At 42.6% G+C, this 13,772-nt stretch overlaps 1 protein-coding gene across 2 annotated transcripts; it reads left to right on the top strand.

The window, feature by feature from the left end:
- Window positions 1–5,743: 5,743 nt before the first annotated feature.
- Window positions 5,744–13,252, top strand: LOC115042636 (uncharacterized). Of its 2 annotated transcripts, XM_029501040.1 has the most exons (6): window positions 5,744–5,847; window positions 5,954–6,186; window positions 9,825–9,921; window positions 11,414–11,567; window positions 11,890–12,047; window positions 12,345–13,252. In XM_029501040.1, coding segments are annotated over exons 2-6 (555 nt in total). In that variant the 5' UTR covers window positions 5,744–5,847; window positions 5,954–6,042; the 3' UTR covers window positions 12,347–13,252. The 2 variants fall into 2 exon arrangements, with proteins under 2 accessions (XP_029356900.1, XP_029356899.1); XM_029501039.1 differs by having other exon boundaries at window positions 5,746–6,186.
- The last annotated feature ends 520 nt before the right edge of the window (window positions 13,253–13,772 follow it).

Genomic DNA, 13,772 nt, shown 5'->3' on the forward strand with positions numbered 1-13,772 from the left:
AAAAACACACTGTCCCCAGAGTTAACAAACACAACGTAACAACAAACAAAACAGTGTGAGAATCTTCACCCCACGAGGACAATGAAAGTCACTGCTGAGTCCATCCTGAACATGGCTCCTGATCCTGGTCTCTGGTCTGGTAGCAGGTTTGGTCCTGGTCCTGGCCCTGGTCCTGGTCCGTGTCTGTCAGAAGGTTTGATCCTGGTCTCTGAGGTCTTGATGAGATCACTGTTAATGTAAACGGGATGTCTCTTGAGAATTTCAAAAATAAAAAATCTCTTCACAAGTTTTTTTAAAAGCTTAAAGAATTTCCCAGTGTGGGATCAATAAAATAAGTCTGATTATATTCTGAGAAATATTATTCAAACAAATAGTTACAATTAATTTTATTTTTAAAAAATAACAATAATGTATATCTTTTTAATAAAACAAATTGAATAAAATTTCTCATAATAATAATTAAGAGTTTTCCTTTAGTAAAATGTTGGTTCATTACAGTAAGAACATCATTGTTTTTGTCAGTGTCAGAATTTAATTTTATTTTAGTGTTTTTAAGCTTAAAATAAAAGTTCTCATTACCTTAGATAAAGGTCCTTCACTGTCCTTGAACTGTTATGTCCTTGGCAGTCGTCTTGTAACTGTCACATCTTCATCTGGGGATTTTTACTCTGGAAACAGGAAGATCAGAAACTATTGGAGCAGAATTGAGGTCTCCAGAGGAGATGCCGCTCTGGGGTCAGAGCAACCGTTTCTTCAGTTGGTCAGAAAAAGAGGAACTTTATTGTTGAGTCAAACAAACAGAAACGGTGGTTACACTGGAAAAGGTCTGCAACAGCAACAACACATTAAAGGTCCACTGGCTCCAAAATTCTCCTATAAACCTCCAGAGAAGAAGAACAAACCTCAACGAACATAACAACAACTTGAATCACACACAGATTCTCTCCATTCAAACCAATGAGATGAATAAACTGTAATAATTATAATAATTTACGCAACAATGACAATAAAAATAATAATATTAATTATAACAATAATAATATTAAAACATTTTAATTAAATGAAAAAGGATCAGCTCTTCTTTCGTCATGAAACTGGTGAAGCTGTTTCTGTTCCAGTAAACCCTCGCCTGGGAGACATCTATGTGTCTCTGAGGTCTGAGCTTTGTGTGTTTTTCCCAGCTCATTTCTTCACAATGATCACAAACAATGATCAAACTGAAGAACTGTGAAAACTGTGTGACACACATAAACAAACATGTTAATTACAAAATGTTCATTTATTTAATGACCTGACTTATAAAAGCAAGGTGTGTCTTTGTGCATGTTTGTCGCTCTATCCCACAGTAATGTATGAACAAAGCGAAAAACACTGACTGTAATGCATTCTGTGATTCTCTCTTTCTCTCTGTCTCTCTCTCTCTCTATATATATATATACAGTACAGTACAGTACACCTACAGTACAGGCCAAAAGTTTGGACACACTTTCCTATTCATTTCAATGACAAGGTGTGTCCAAACCTTTGGCTTGTACTGTATATATATATATATATTTTTTTTTTTTACAGAGAGAGAGAGAGAGACAGAGAAACACACACGCATTGTCAACTCTGTCCCACATTAGTGTATGAACAAAGTTAACAACATTGACCTCAATGATTTCTGTGTTTACATTTGTGTCTGTAAGTGTGTCACCCCTGTTCCAGGGTCATGTATGAACAGAAAGGACAACACTGACTTTATCTCTGTTTGTATCTGTTTGTATCTGTTTGTGCCTGTTTGCGTATATCACTCAATGTGTGTGTGAATGGCTTTTTGCACATGCGTCTGTGTGTCTATGTCTGGAGGAAGATTTCTTAATATTTTTTCCCCTCAGCTCTCTTTTGTCAGCACTTTAAAATCTGAATGGAGTCTGTAGCTGTAACTATGGGGAAGTTGTACAGGTTTGAAATAGGATGAAAATTTGAACTACACAAAAATATGCAAACATAATAGACTCCCATTCATTTTTTGGCTTCTTTTTTCGCACTTTACACTAATCCAGACTGACCCACACGTTTTGATCTATAATTCCCTGGGACAAGTGACGAATCCAAATTTTGACAGAAGAGGAATAAGAACGAAGAAGAAACACGCACGACTCTGGGCTCTGCTTTGTTATATTATTACACAGCTTCAAACTTAAAAATGCAATTGGCACAGAAAACAGTGATGAAACTCATACCATCACAAGAGTTTAATCTACCAATGAGAGAAAGGGTTATTGAAGGGTCATTGTACAAAGACCTCATGGACCTGCATCAGAATAAAATCAGAAAGAATAAAAACCAAGTTCAGGTCTGGAACCAGCTCTGCATTCAGGATTTGTCCATGTTGCCCTGGCCCCCCAGACTGATGCTGCAGTAATAAACAGCTGTATCGCTGTGCTCGGAGTGCTGCAGCAATAAAGACCCATCAGCTGACACCCAGACCTTCTCAGGGCCCATCCCAGACCCCAGGATCACTTTGGAGCTGTTGGGCCTCGTGGTAAGCAGCAGTTGGGGTCTCTGTCCTGACACCTTCCTGTACCAGCTGAGGATGGAGCCAGGGGTTGGGGCCGTTGCATTCTCAGCAGCAGTGATGTTGGTGTGATTCAGAAGGGGGCAAAGCAGGGTGGCATTCTCCCCGATTCTCACTTGGACGGTGGAAGTAGGCAGGGTGGGGGCTTGGTGTCCCCCCCAGAGGCCTGATAGCAGAAACAAGCAGAGGGAGTCTGATCATCTTCTCCCTCATTGTTATTCACTCTGATGTCAAATTTAATCACAAAAAAATAATGAGATATGTTTTAATAGAACATCAAGGCGTCATTATGATTTATAAAAATGATGATGTCACCTGAACATTTGCTGAAAAATAATCAGAAAATAACAATAACAATTCTGAAAACTTGAGTCAGTCATATTTCAAATTTGGTCCATCGGAATCAGAGTCTGTATAAGATATTTTCAGTCCTCCAGATAAGTTTATATTTTCAGCTTAAAGTCCCTTTAAATTAGTCATATCATAAAAAGCTTTTAAAGAGACGGACTCACCACTAAGAGAGACCAGGATCAGACAGACCAGGAGAGACCCCATCGCCAACTGACAGAGGAAGCAGCTGCTTCAGCTCAGACCAGCAGAGCCTAAAGTTCCACCCCCAGGTCTGAACCAGGACCCGAGTCAGACCCACACCCTTGGCTGACTCCACCCCCAGGTCTGAACCAGACCTGGCTCTGCACTGATTAATGAATGAAAATGGCTGAAATGTTCAAAACATTTATTGAAGAGAGTCAATCGCTGACACACTAATGAAGACACTGACTCTTCTGTCACTGATTGATGAGCCATCATCGTTATCGTTGTCATCTTCCTTTATGCTTCAGAACGAGTGAACCAAAGACTGATTCTGTTTTTAGAATCTTCACTCTGATTATTATTGATTGTTGAGTATTGGTTATGATGATGTGTTATGGCGCTGTTGTCCCACTATAAGAAGGTTGCCTTTCTGTGTGGAGTTTGGATGTTCTACCTGTGCCTTCGTGGGTTTCCTTCAGGTACTCCGGTTTCCTCCCACCGTCCAAAGACATCATGTTTGGGTTAGTTGGTGACTCTAAATTGTCCGTAGGTCTGAGTGTGAGTGTGAATGTGAGTGGTTGTTGGTCTCTGTCTGTCTCTGTGTGTTGGCCCTGTGATGGACTGGTGACCTGTCCAGGGTGACCCCACCCTCACCCAGTGTGAGCTGGGATTGGCTCCAGCAGCCCTGTGACCCAGAAACAGAAAAGCTGTAAAAGAGAAAGAGCAAGTACAGAAACATATAATGATGAGAGGGGTTCAGATTGTGGACAAAAGACAACAAATTAGTTAACACAGGTATCATACAGGGTACAGAGATCAATAGTTTTTATAGTCGTTTTTTTATTTTTATATCAGGAGATTGTGGTGTTTGAATTCCTTCTCAAAGATTGGAAGAAAGATGGCTTGTGGTTTTAGAATTCAGATTTATGGATATGATATTTGGCAAGTAACAATTAGATTGATGATATAGTATGCTGTTGTTTTTTTAGTACTATATGTAAAAATTCCAAACAATACATTTGCATATGTAAGAGAAAAATCTGAGTCAATGTTTTAGGAAATGAATGTACAGACATCTTGTTAGAAAACATCAGAGAAAGAACAGTACCAGTGACACAGATCGTCTTTGGTTTGTTGGCAGAATGAGCACATCAATGTCTTTTTTGTATCTTAGTAAAGACAACTTGCAGGAGTAAAACCGATGAATTATTTTAAGAGGCACTTCTTTGACCTTGTTTAAGATAAGATATTTAGATGGAAGACACCATATTTTCTTCCATTTCAGGTGTAGAGTGAGGCTGTTCCAGTAAGAGACCACATTTGGGGCAGAGACTATGTCCTTTTGAAATAAAGCACATATATCACGGTTGTTATTTCTTTGTTTAGTGGAAAAACAGATTTGGCCCACATTATTATCAGCAGAATTCAAATTCATTAAGGTTAGTTCATAAGATACGGTGTTTTTTGACACCAGATGGGATTGCATCAAATATCATATTGTTTTGGTGGATTGGGAATACCATACTTGTTTAGAAGTTCAGAGTAAGACATTAATACACTTTTGGAGTTAAAAAGCTGCTTAACTATAAGTGAATTCCGTGGACAAATGTTATTCCAAATGTAGTATCTGTGGGGTGAGAAATTGTGCTTGTAAATTAAAGACCAGGAAAGAAGCATTTCTTTATGGAAATTAGACAACTTGGGGATTTTTTTTCAATACTGTAGCCGCAAATTAAAATTAATTTAAGGCTGCCAAGTTTTGAAAACAAAGAATTTGGAATAAAGTTCCAGATTGAGAATGGGTTTTTAAGGGATTGTTTTTATCCAATTCAAGTGTTATTTAGGGTAGAAAAATTAAGGAAGTTAAAGCCACCATTAAGCAATAGAAGCTGAATGCTTAGTTAATGAATGCATGATATGTCATGGTGCGGCACCATCCTCAAGGTGGTGCCATAGTGATGCAGCTCCAGGATCCTGGAGTACCACAGTCCAGACCTCAGTGCTCTTAGGCCCCACCCTGACAGGGTGTGTTGGGGGCTGGAATGGATCCAGGACCTGGACTGGGATCCTGGCAGGACCGCAAATGTTTGTAGTGAAGTTGTTTGGATGTTTCCAAGAGGAGAATCGAGCCCAGCCCCCAGACATCCTCTGACCAATCACATCTCAGAGAGGCAGCAGGAACCTCATGGGGTCTCTCTCTCTCTCTCTCCCCCTCCCTTTCTCCCCCCACCTCTCTCTGTGCATGTCTCCCTCTCTCTCCCCGTGTATCACTTTCATTTCTGCCAAGATTTCACATATTTCCAGTGAAAGCAGTTAAAGTTCATTCAAGTTCACAAGCTGAGAAACAGAAACAGAAAGACTCATACATACACACACTTCATGGATAAACAAAACTTTCGCTGTGTACACTGTGTATGTGTTCTGCATGGGTTGTGTGTGTGTGTGTTGTTTGTGTGTTGTGCCTTTCCTGTTGATCTTGTTCTTTTTCTGAGTTTCACTGACTTAGATAGAGATGACGAGGAGGAGAAGCATGAAGTTTAGGGTGGGGCTGTGGGCTGCGGGGGGGGTGGAGCGGGTGAGGTGCGGGGTGGGTCTATTGGTTTCCAGTGCTGGAGGAGGAGGGGCCCTTCTTATGTTCCTGTCAGGCTTCATAGACTCAGGACTCAGTTCGACCTAACAGTTTCCAAGAGCCATTTTCTACAAAGCTCGTCTTCATCGTCATTCTCCTCTTCGTCTGCTGTCCCTCCCCTCAGGTCAGCTCTCTAATGGCGGCGTCTTCAAAGTCCTCCCAGAAGGCCAAGAATGTGGTGATCTGTCTGCTGACCCTCTGGTCCCTCATCTCTCTCATCATCATCGTAGTGTGGGCAACGTCTCCAGACTGGAAGGGCGCAGCCCAGTGTAATGCTGAACTGAGGGATGCGAAAGAGAAGCTGGTGGGCTCCAGGTCCATGTGGGAACAGAATAAGAAGGCCCTGGAGGAGAAGGTGGAGAAGGAGAGGAATGAGGTGGAACGCAGGGCAGCAGAGATACTCCTCTTGCTGGGACACCTTAACGCCACCAACACATCTCTGGTGGACTGTCGGCAGGAAGTGGTGAGTGACAGGAAGTCACAACTAAGTCAGATGTTCAGCAGGTGGAGGAAGTTAATTGTTTAAACACATTTTGCACTGAACCTGGTGTTGTCTCTTGGGAAACTGGTTGTCATGGTTACAGATGTGCCGCTTCCTGTTTGACATAGACTCGGTGTTGATGTATCGTTAGAGCTCAGACTGGGGTGGAGTCCAGACTTGCAGACCAGCCAGGTTCTTCTCCAGGTTGCTCCATCAGTCCTGTTGTGATTGTGTCTTACACAGAGTTTAATCTGTAGCCTTTTTCAGTTCAGTTTCCAGCTTCCAGCAAATTCTCTGAGTTGTTGGTTGGAAAAAGTGACTGTTTACCCCCCCTACCCGCCTCTCCCTCCTCCTCTGTCTCCCATCCTTCACCTCTGCTCTATATTTTCTTCAGTTTCACTTTTTCCCTCAAGACTTGTCCTGTGAAATCCTCATTATTTGGAACATCAGCCTGTTCTGAGACATACAGCCCAAAGGTAAAGGACTGGTTCAGGGTTGAGGGTGACATCAGATATCTAAGGCAGCGAAGGACAACCTTTGACCTCTCATGTACCAGTATCGTGGACAACATGTAGTCATAGAAATAGGAGTGAGGACCAGAGGAGCTGAACAAGGACAGCCTGATCAAGCAGGATCTGCAGGACCCTTTGGTCATTGTTAGACTTCCTCTGTTCAGCCTGGGAAACCGGACTTCATTTCACTGTTTAGGATTTCCATCACTGCAGTTCTTCAAAATAACAGCCCATCCATTCAGAGCAGTTGTGTTTTGAGCTTCAATGTATGTAGTGTAGTTAATGCACCTTGTTTTTCAGCTCCAACAGGACAGCTTAGCTCTGGTCTGTGGAACGTCTGAACCCCCTATGGCAGGGTTCATGTTTGGGTGTGATATTTGCAGGTTTTGTGTGATATTTGGAGGTGCTTGATCTCGTTCTTGGTTTCGGGTTGATGTGTTTCTGTTTTAATTTTATTGGTTTTTATTGGTGTTATTCATTTGAACCATTTATAAAGAGCAACCAACTTTCCTGCCGAGAGATGAATAATTAGCTACATGGCCAAACTATGTGGACAAGTTGACTCACATCGCAGGTTTCATTTGTCCTGTTTCATTTGTGCTGAATGAACTCAGGGTTTTCCCTTCTAGATCAGTGTGCATTCACATAAAAGGGGTGGGGTTTTCTCCATACCACTAATTGCACCATAAAGAGGATACAAAGAGCTGCATATTTCACAATGGAGGAGCAAAGTATAATATGAAGAAAATATCTAGAATATAAATCAATAATTCAGCAAAATATTACCAGCAGCTGCCAGGGCCCGCAAAGAATGCTTCTGCCAATGCTTCAGTTGCTGTGATTACAATATTAACTCCCTACTATGCCAGTGAGATTTATTGTACGTGTGTCCCATAAATTTATCAAAAATAGTTTGTTTGACAATTTTAACCTCATTATTTCAGTTCCAGCAAGTCTGTTTACCTCTACAGGAAAATTAAGCAGGTTAGCTTTTCTCTCCCAGTCTTCAGAACTCTTCTCACGGTTCTGGCACCCACAGCAACAGCCTCAGCTGTGAATGGACAGGCCATTTTCCAAGAGAGTTGATTAGTCAGTAGGTGGTTTTATACACCTGCTGAGATCTTGATCCTTCAATTAACCTGCTCAGAATTTACACGGAACGCAGGTTAGGCATACTGCGTAAGCTACCATGAAAGCAAACTACCTTAGTGAGACTGAAAACTGAGAATCAGCCCTAAAGTTACTTCACTAAGCGGGAATCCAGCTTTGTGATATAGGCCTCTGCTCTGTAGTTTTTCCTAACTGTGTGGTAGAGTCTGTTAATCAGACAGTAGACCCACTGCACAGTCCATCCCCCAATTTCTGGTCTATTTACCTCTTAATGGGACTATCTTTTAAAAATGAACATCATGTTTTATTGAAAACTTCAAACTGCAGACATAAACTCATCAGGGAAACCTTTAATGAGCTAATCAATTGAAGGAGAAAGAGGGACATTTTCCCATACACTTCAAATCAATCTGACTATGGTCATTAGATGGAATGCAGCTTTGAGGCTCTTCAGCATTCTAGTGACTTCACAGATCCAATCCAGATCTAGAGACCATCCTGCTCCAGGTTTATATCTGTGCCTGGAACATGAGAGATTCCCTTCACTGGAACAAAGAATCCACAGTCAGTCTGACTCAGATCGCTTCTGTTTCACTGCTGGACCAAACCCAGATCCATCCTCCTGAACAACATTCAAAGTTTCTGAAACTCATTAGTGAGGGAGAGTCAGAGGTGGCTGGAGCTCCTCGTCAGGGCGTGTCCACATACTTTTGGTGTGTGTTGTGTGTGTTGGAAGTTTTGTGGGATTTGTTTTTTTTTTGAGAAATTTAAAAGAAGTCATTGATAAGGTTATATTTGGTCTGGAGTCTGTTCCATGAGTCTCTGAAGATTCAGCTGTCCCAGATAAAAGCACTGGAGGGGTCCTTGGAAGGTTTCCAGGGGTCCTTGAGGAGATTGAAGGGGTGGAAGATAATGTCCCATTAGTCCTGCTCCTTGGCAGAGTTCTAGCACATTATTGAGGATGTTCAAGGAGTATTTAAAAAAGTTCCAAAGGTTCCTGGTCCGGCAAAAGACCTCCTTAAGGTCAAGGCTTTGCAACACACAAGAGACATAGCACAAGTATCAGAGTTAGCTCTCATCCCAGAATCTGGAGTTTCGGTAGTTTGAGTCAATCCTCTCAGTAATCAGTCTGCAATCTTAGAGTGATGAGCTCAAGGTTTCATCGTAGTTCCCTGTACAATGTTTCCTGTTCAGCAGTTTTAGTCTGTGGTCTGAAACGACACCAATTCAGGATCTAATTTTTAGTGGCCCTGAAGGTTATCCCAAGTCCTTCAGAAGATTCATGTTTCAAAAATCCTTCAGGGTGCTTTCGAGTTGCTGAGGAGGTTTTGGAAGTCCTTGAGAAAAGTCCAAGATTTCCTTGTAATTTTCTGGGAATGAGTAGAGTTTGTGCCAGATGAAGTGAGAATGTCTCAGTCATGTTGATGAACTCGCCCTCTCTGGGAGTGCTGAGGACAGAGTGAAGGTCCAAATCATCTCAGGGTGAAGACATTTGTTTGGATGGTTCTTGTAAGTGCAGGACTCTGCTGGTCTAACTATAACTTCTGCGTTCCATGAAAGGAATGTTTCCAAAAGCTGTTCTCAGCATCCAGTCAACAGACAGAGCTGTTCTGCTTTAAATCACCACCTCAGCTCCTAGAACACTTGGCCCAGCCAAGAATGGTCCAGAACAGACATGTCCCGTAGTGAAGGGGTGTCCTGTACTGAATACAGTAAAGGTAGGAGAGGTGTTGTGTCATCCCTGGATGTCTCTGCTCTGATTAACTGATCATTGTATAGGAGCTGTCTCCTTCAGTTCTGGACAGGGTGGAGTGTATTGTCAGGTTTTTCCACAGCTGTTGTGACCTTTGACCTCTGCAGTGTCCTGAGCTTGTATTTCTTTAGCACCAACCTGCTTTTAGTGACCTTTTCAGTGACGAACAAATATTGAACTTTTCTTTCTGAAATTAGATGGGCCAGTCAGTATCTTCTCTCGGGTGTGTTTGATTCATGCCTCAGGTTGTCCTGAACGGGAATGTCAGCATCATGCAGCAGAAGGTGGAGCAGCTCCAGCAGACGGAGGCGAACCTTACGGCCCAGCTCAGCCAGCAGGAAGGTAGGAAAACCCCCATCACTGCCATGAAAGGAAACTTTCTCAGGCAGCCATCGCTGGTATTCTTAGCTGTATTTTCCACTGGTTACCATGACAACGTGTGAGTCACAGTAACTAAACACACATGATTGGCCAGTTAAAAAACAGGAGTGTTATTCTGTTTTGAGAGATGAACAGAATGAGAAAAAAGAAGAGGAAGGAAACAAGGAAGGAAAGAAACACTGGAAGGAAATAAGGTGAGAGTGGAAAGCATGCTAAAACAATGAGGGAACATTTTAATAAACACAGAATGAGAGGTGAGAAGGACATGAAAGTAAGGAAATAATGAACAAAAGAAGGAAAAGAGAAACAAAACTTATAAAGGAATGGAAATGTGGAATCAGTGGAAAATAAATAAAAGAATGAAATATGAAGGCATTAAGGAAAGAAGGTGAGGAAGGAAAGGAAGGTAAGAGGGTGACAAATATGTAATATGTGTGTATGCATGTGTGTATGCATGTGTACAGGTGTGTGTGTGCTTGTGAGAGAGAGTGTGAAAGTGTGTGAGTGTGTAAATTTGCATTCGGAGCAGATATTCGGCTCAGTCAGGACATTGGAATGTGTGTTTCCCTGTCATGAAGTCACATTATAGTGTGACACTAACAGTGACTGCTGGACTCAACAAGGTCACATAGTCCAGGTTCTTTTGCTCACTGGAATATCCTCCATGCCTGAGATACAGTCTCAGCCCCAGATGAACCATGGGCAGGGGAATGAATATTTCATAAATAAAAGCCTTTATCAGTGGCCTGGCCTATGGTCTCTGGTCCAGAGGAAAAGGTGTTCCCTTCACTCATGCTCTACAGAAGTAGCCAGGACAAAGGGACTAATGGGGAAACAGAGGAAGTCTTTGCAGAAGGAAACTTCCTGCTGAGAGTGGAGGAGGAAACCAGCTGGACTGAGATATGAGTGCCGTATTGTTAACACACACACTAACACGCACACACACACACACCTCACCTCACTTCAGGTACAAGAGCAGACCGTGCCCACTCTGCTGCTCTGCTCAGGTCTTACTTCGGCTGAATGCTGATCTCAGAGTCTGGATCTGGTCCAGATTTGCATAGCAACAAGCTTAATGTGGCGGTGGTGGTGGTGGTGGTGGTGGTGGGGGGGGGGGGGTCTGGTCCTTCAAGGACTAGAGATAAGACTGGACAAGACCTTATAAGTTCATGTAGACCTGAACTAAACCCAATTCAGATCGCGCTGAATCCCTCACCCTTCCCCTGGTTACTGTTGTTATGTTGTACAACTTACCATTGTTACCTAAACAGACTTTTAGTTTCTAGCTTCATTTCAACCACATCTCATGGTCTTCATCATCAGCTTGTTCCTGATTATCACCTTGGTTGAGATAGAGGAACAGAGAGAGGGAGAGAGAATCCCATTATCCAACTGTCACAGGTTTGGAATCCTCAGCGTATGTCCTTATGTATCTCCTTCTCTGTGTCCTCAGAACTCATCGCGTCCCTGCAGAACAACGTGACTCAGTCGTTCTATCAAACAGAGGCGTGTCGAAAGATGCAGGACGCTGCTCAGAGTAACATGATGGCAGCCCAGAGTCAGACCAGAGCCTGCGAGGTCGAGCAGCAGCACCTGAACAGACAGCTGTAAGTGACCGGGGAGGGTGGGTCCTCATAGCATCATCAGACCAGCAGATCATGATGGTTTGTAAAGGTCCACTTATTTCCTGAGCTTTCAGCTGCTTCTCCACAGCAGTGAGGGAGATCAGCTCTGTGTCAAAGGTTACAGAGGAAGTCTGAGCTAAGGCGTTCTTAAGATGAACCATCTCTGCTGAGAAAGTTCCCTTAAAACATTCACAGAAATATTTGGGGTTTTTTATATTCCCTCAGGAATAAGACTGTGTGTGTTCATGTGTTTGTAATTCTGTCACATGATCTCATCTGTGTTGTGCTTTCTTTGTGTCTCCAGTCTGAAGTGTAAAAGTTTGACTCCTGAAATGCCACAAGAGAAAACGGCTGCCCCCTCCTCACACTGCATCCCCCCAAAAACAGGCTCTGCCCCCCCGCCCCTCGCCTCTCTCCCTGCTGTGCTGCTGCTCATCTGTGGCGCCCTTCATCTGATAACCTGTGAGTCCTGACTCCGCCCAGAGGGCTAACCTGAAGACCAATAGAGACAAAAAAATATAACTATCAACAATCACCCTCCTGGAACTAACCACATCTGTTGGGAATGGTAGAATGCATTCTGGGAAATGTAGGACCTCATAAAGCTGGAGAGCGGATGTTTTATAACTTAATAAACAAAAGAAAGTTAACGAAAAAGAAACAAGAATAAAGCAGGAAACAAATCAAACAATGTCAATACAACCACATAAGAAAGACACACAACTGTAACTGGATTAACGCGTGTGTTTGTGTTTTCAGGAGTACTGCGAGCCAATAGACCGTTTCAGTGAAGAGCACTGTGGTCCAGGAGGGGGGCGGAGCCTGGTTGAAGTTAATAACTGCTGTACAAAATTCCTGTCTACGCAACAAACAAACAAACAAACAAACAGTTAGCCATGGAGACGGCACGCTGTGTGTTTGGACACAAACTCCTATGAGTGGAACAGCTGAGACGTTCACAGACCAACAGAGACTCTGCCGCCTCGCCACTGCTTCACAGAGACCAGTGTTTCTACTTCCTGCTGCCGCTGCCTCTTCTTCCTGTGACTGTTTTTATTTCGTATCAAATGCATCACCTCATCATCATCAGACAAAACCCCTCCATTAGTCTCAGCCTCATCATCATCACCATCACGAAGCTCTGAAACTCATTAAAGACAATTTTACAACTCAAGTTAAATATTATGGACCCATGTCCCCTGTCTGCCCAATGGGGGCCTGACAGTCAGGGCCTCTTAGCTTTATGACAGGATCGCGAGGTGAAAGGTGGTGCGTCCAAAGACATTCAGCAGGGTTTTCCTTCTGGTCAAATTCAGATTTGATTATTGATTGAGTAGGCAGGAACAGCAGCTGGTTCAAGGGCTGATGATGATGAAGCAGCTGACTGCTAATGGTATCTGGGAGGGGACGGGGTCTGAACTCTAACATGATCAGCTTTAATGATGATTGACAGTTGGAGCTGATCCTCCTCAGACTCATTGATCAAGTTTCATCAATATCAGCTGACACTGATCGATCATCAGTAATTGATGATGATGATGATGATGAACTTATCGCTTGAAGCTTCATGACTGCTGAATGACGACTTGACCTTTAGAAGCTTTTTGAATTTAAACTGATGCTGTTTTCTTTAAGGGGAATAAAAAAAATAAAGTTTCTAGGAGGGACTTTTCTTTGTTTCACTTGCCAGTTACCTACGGTCAGCTCTGAGAAAAAGAAAAAAGCAGAAACACAAAATGGTTCCAGATATGACCAGCCTGTGTCACTAATGATGTCACAGTTCAGGATAAGAAAACTGACTTTGCAAAACCTGCTTTTATTTTAAAAGTTCATTCCAGTAGTACAGATACTTGAGGATGCTGACAAAGTAGACACTTCCTGTAGAAAAACACCATGACAGACAGAAATGGATAGAGAGAGAGACAGAAACACACACACATACAAAAAAACACAGAAAAATACACAGACACGGGTTTGTGCTTTAAACCAGTTTTTCAAGGAAAACAACCAGTTATTTGTGTGATACTAAAGTGTGTTCACGTGTTCAGTGGTCCCTGAGGAAAAACTTTATATGTGGAGGGAGAGAGACAGAGAGAGGAAAAGAAGGGCAGCAGCTTTCCACTGACAGAAACAGGAAGAACTAGAGCAGTACCTCCTGCTGGAGGTCTGAGTGAGACCTCAAGTGAT

This window comes from Echeneis naucrates, chromosome 4 (genome assembly GCF_900963305.1).
Source record: "Echeneis naucrates chromosome 4, fEcheNa1.1, whole genome shotgun sequence".
NCBI lineage: Eukaryota > Metazoa > Chordata > Actinopteri > Carangiformes > Echeneidae > Echeneis > Echeneis naucrates.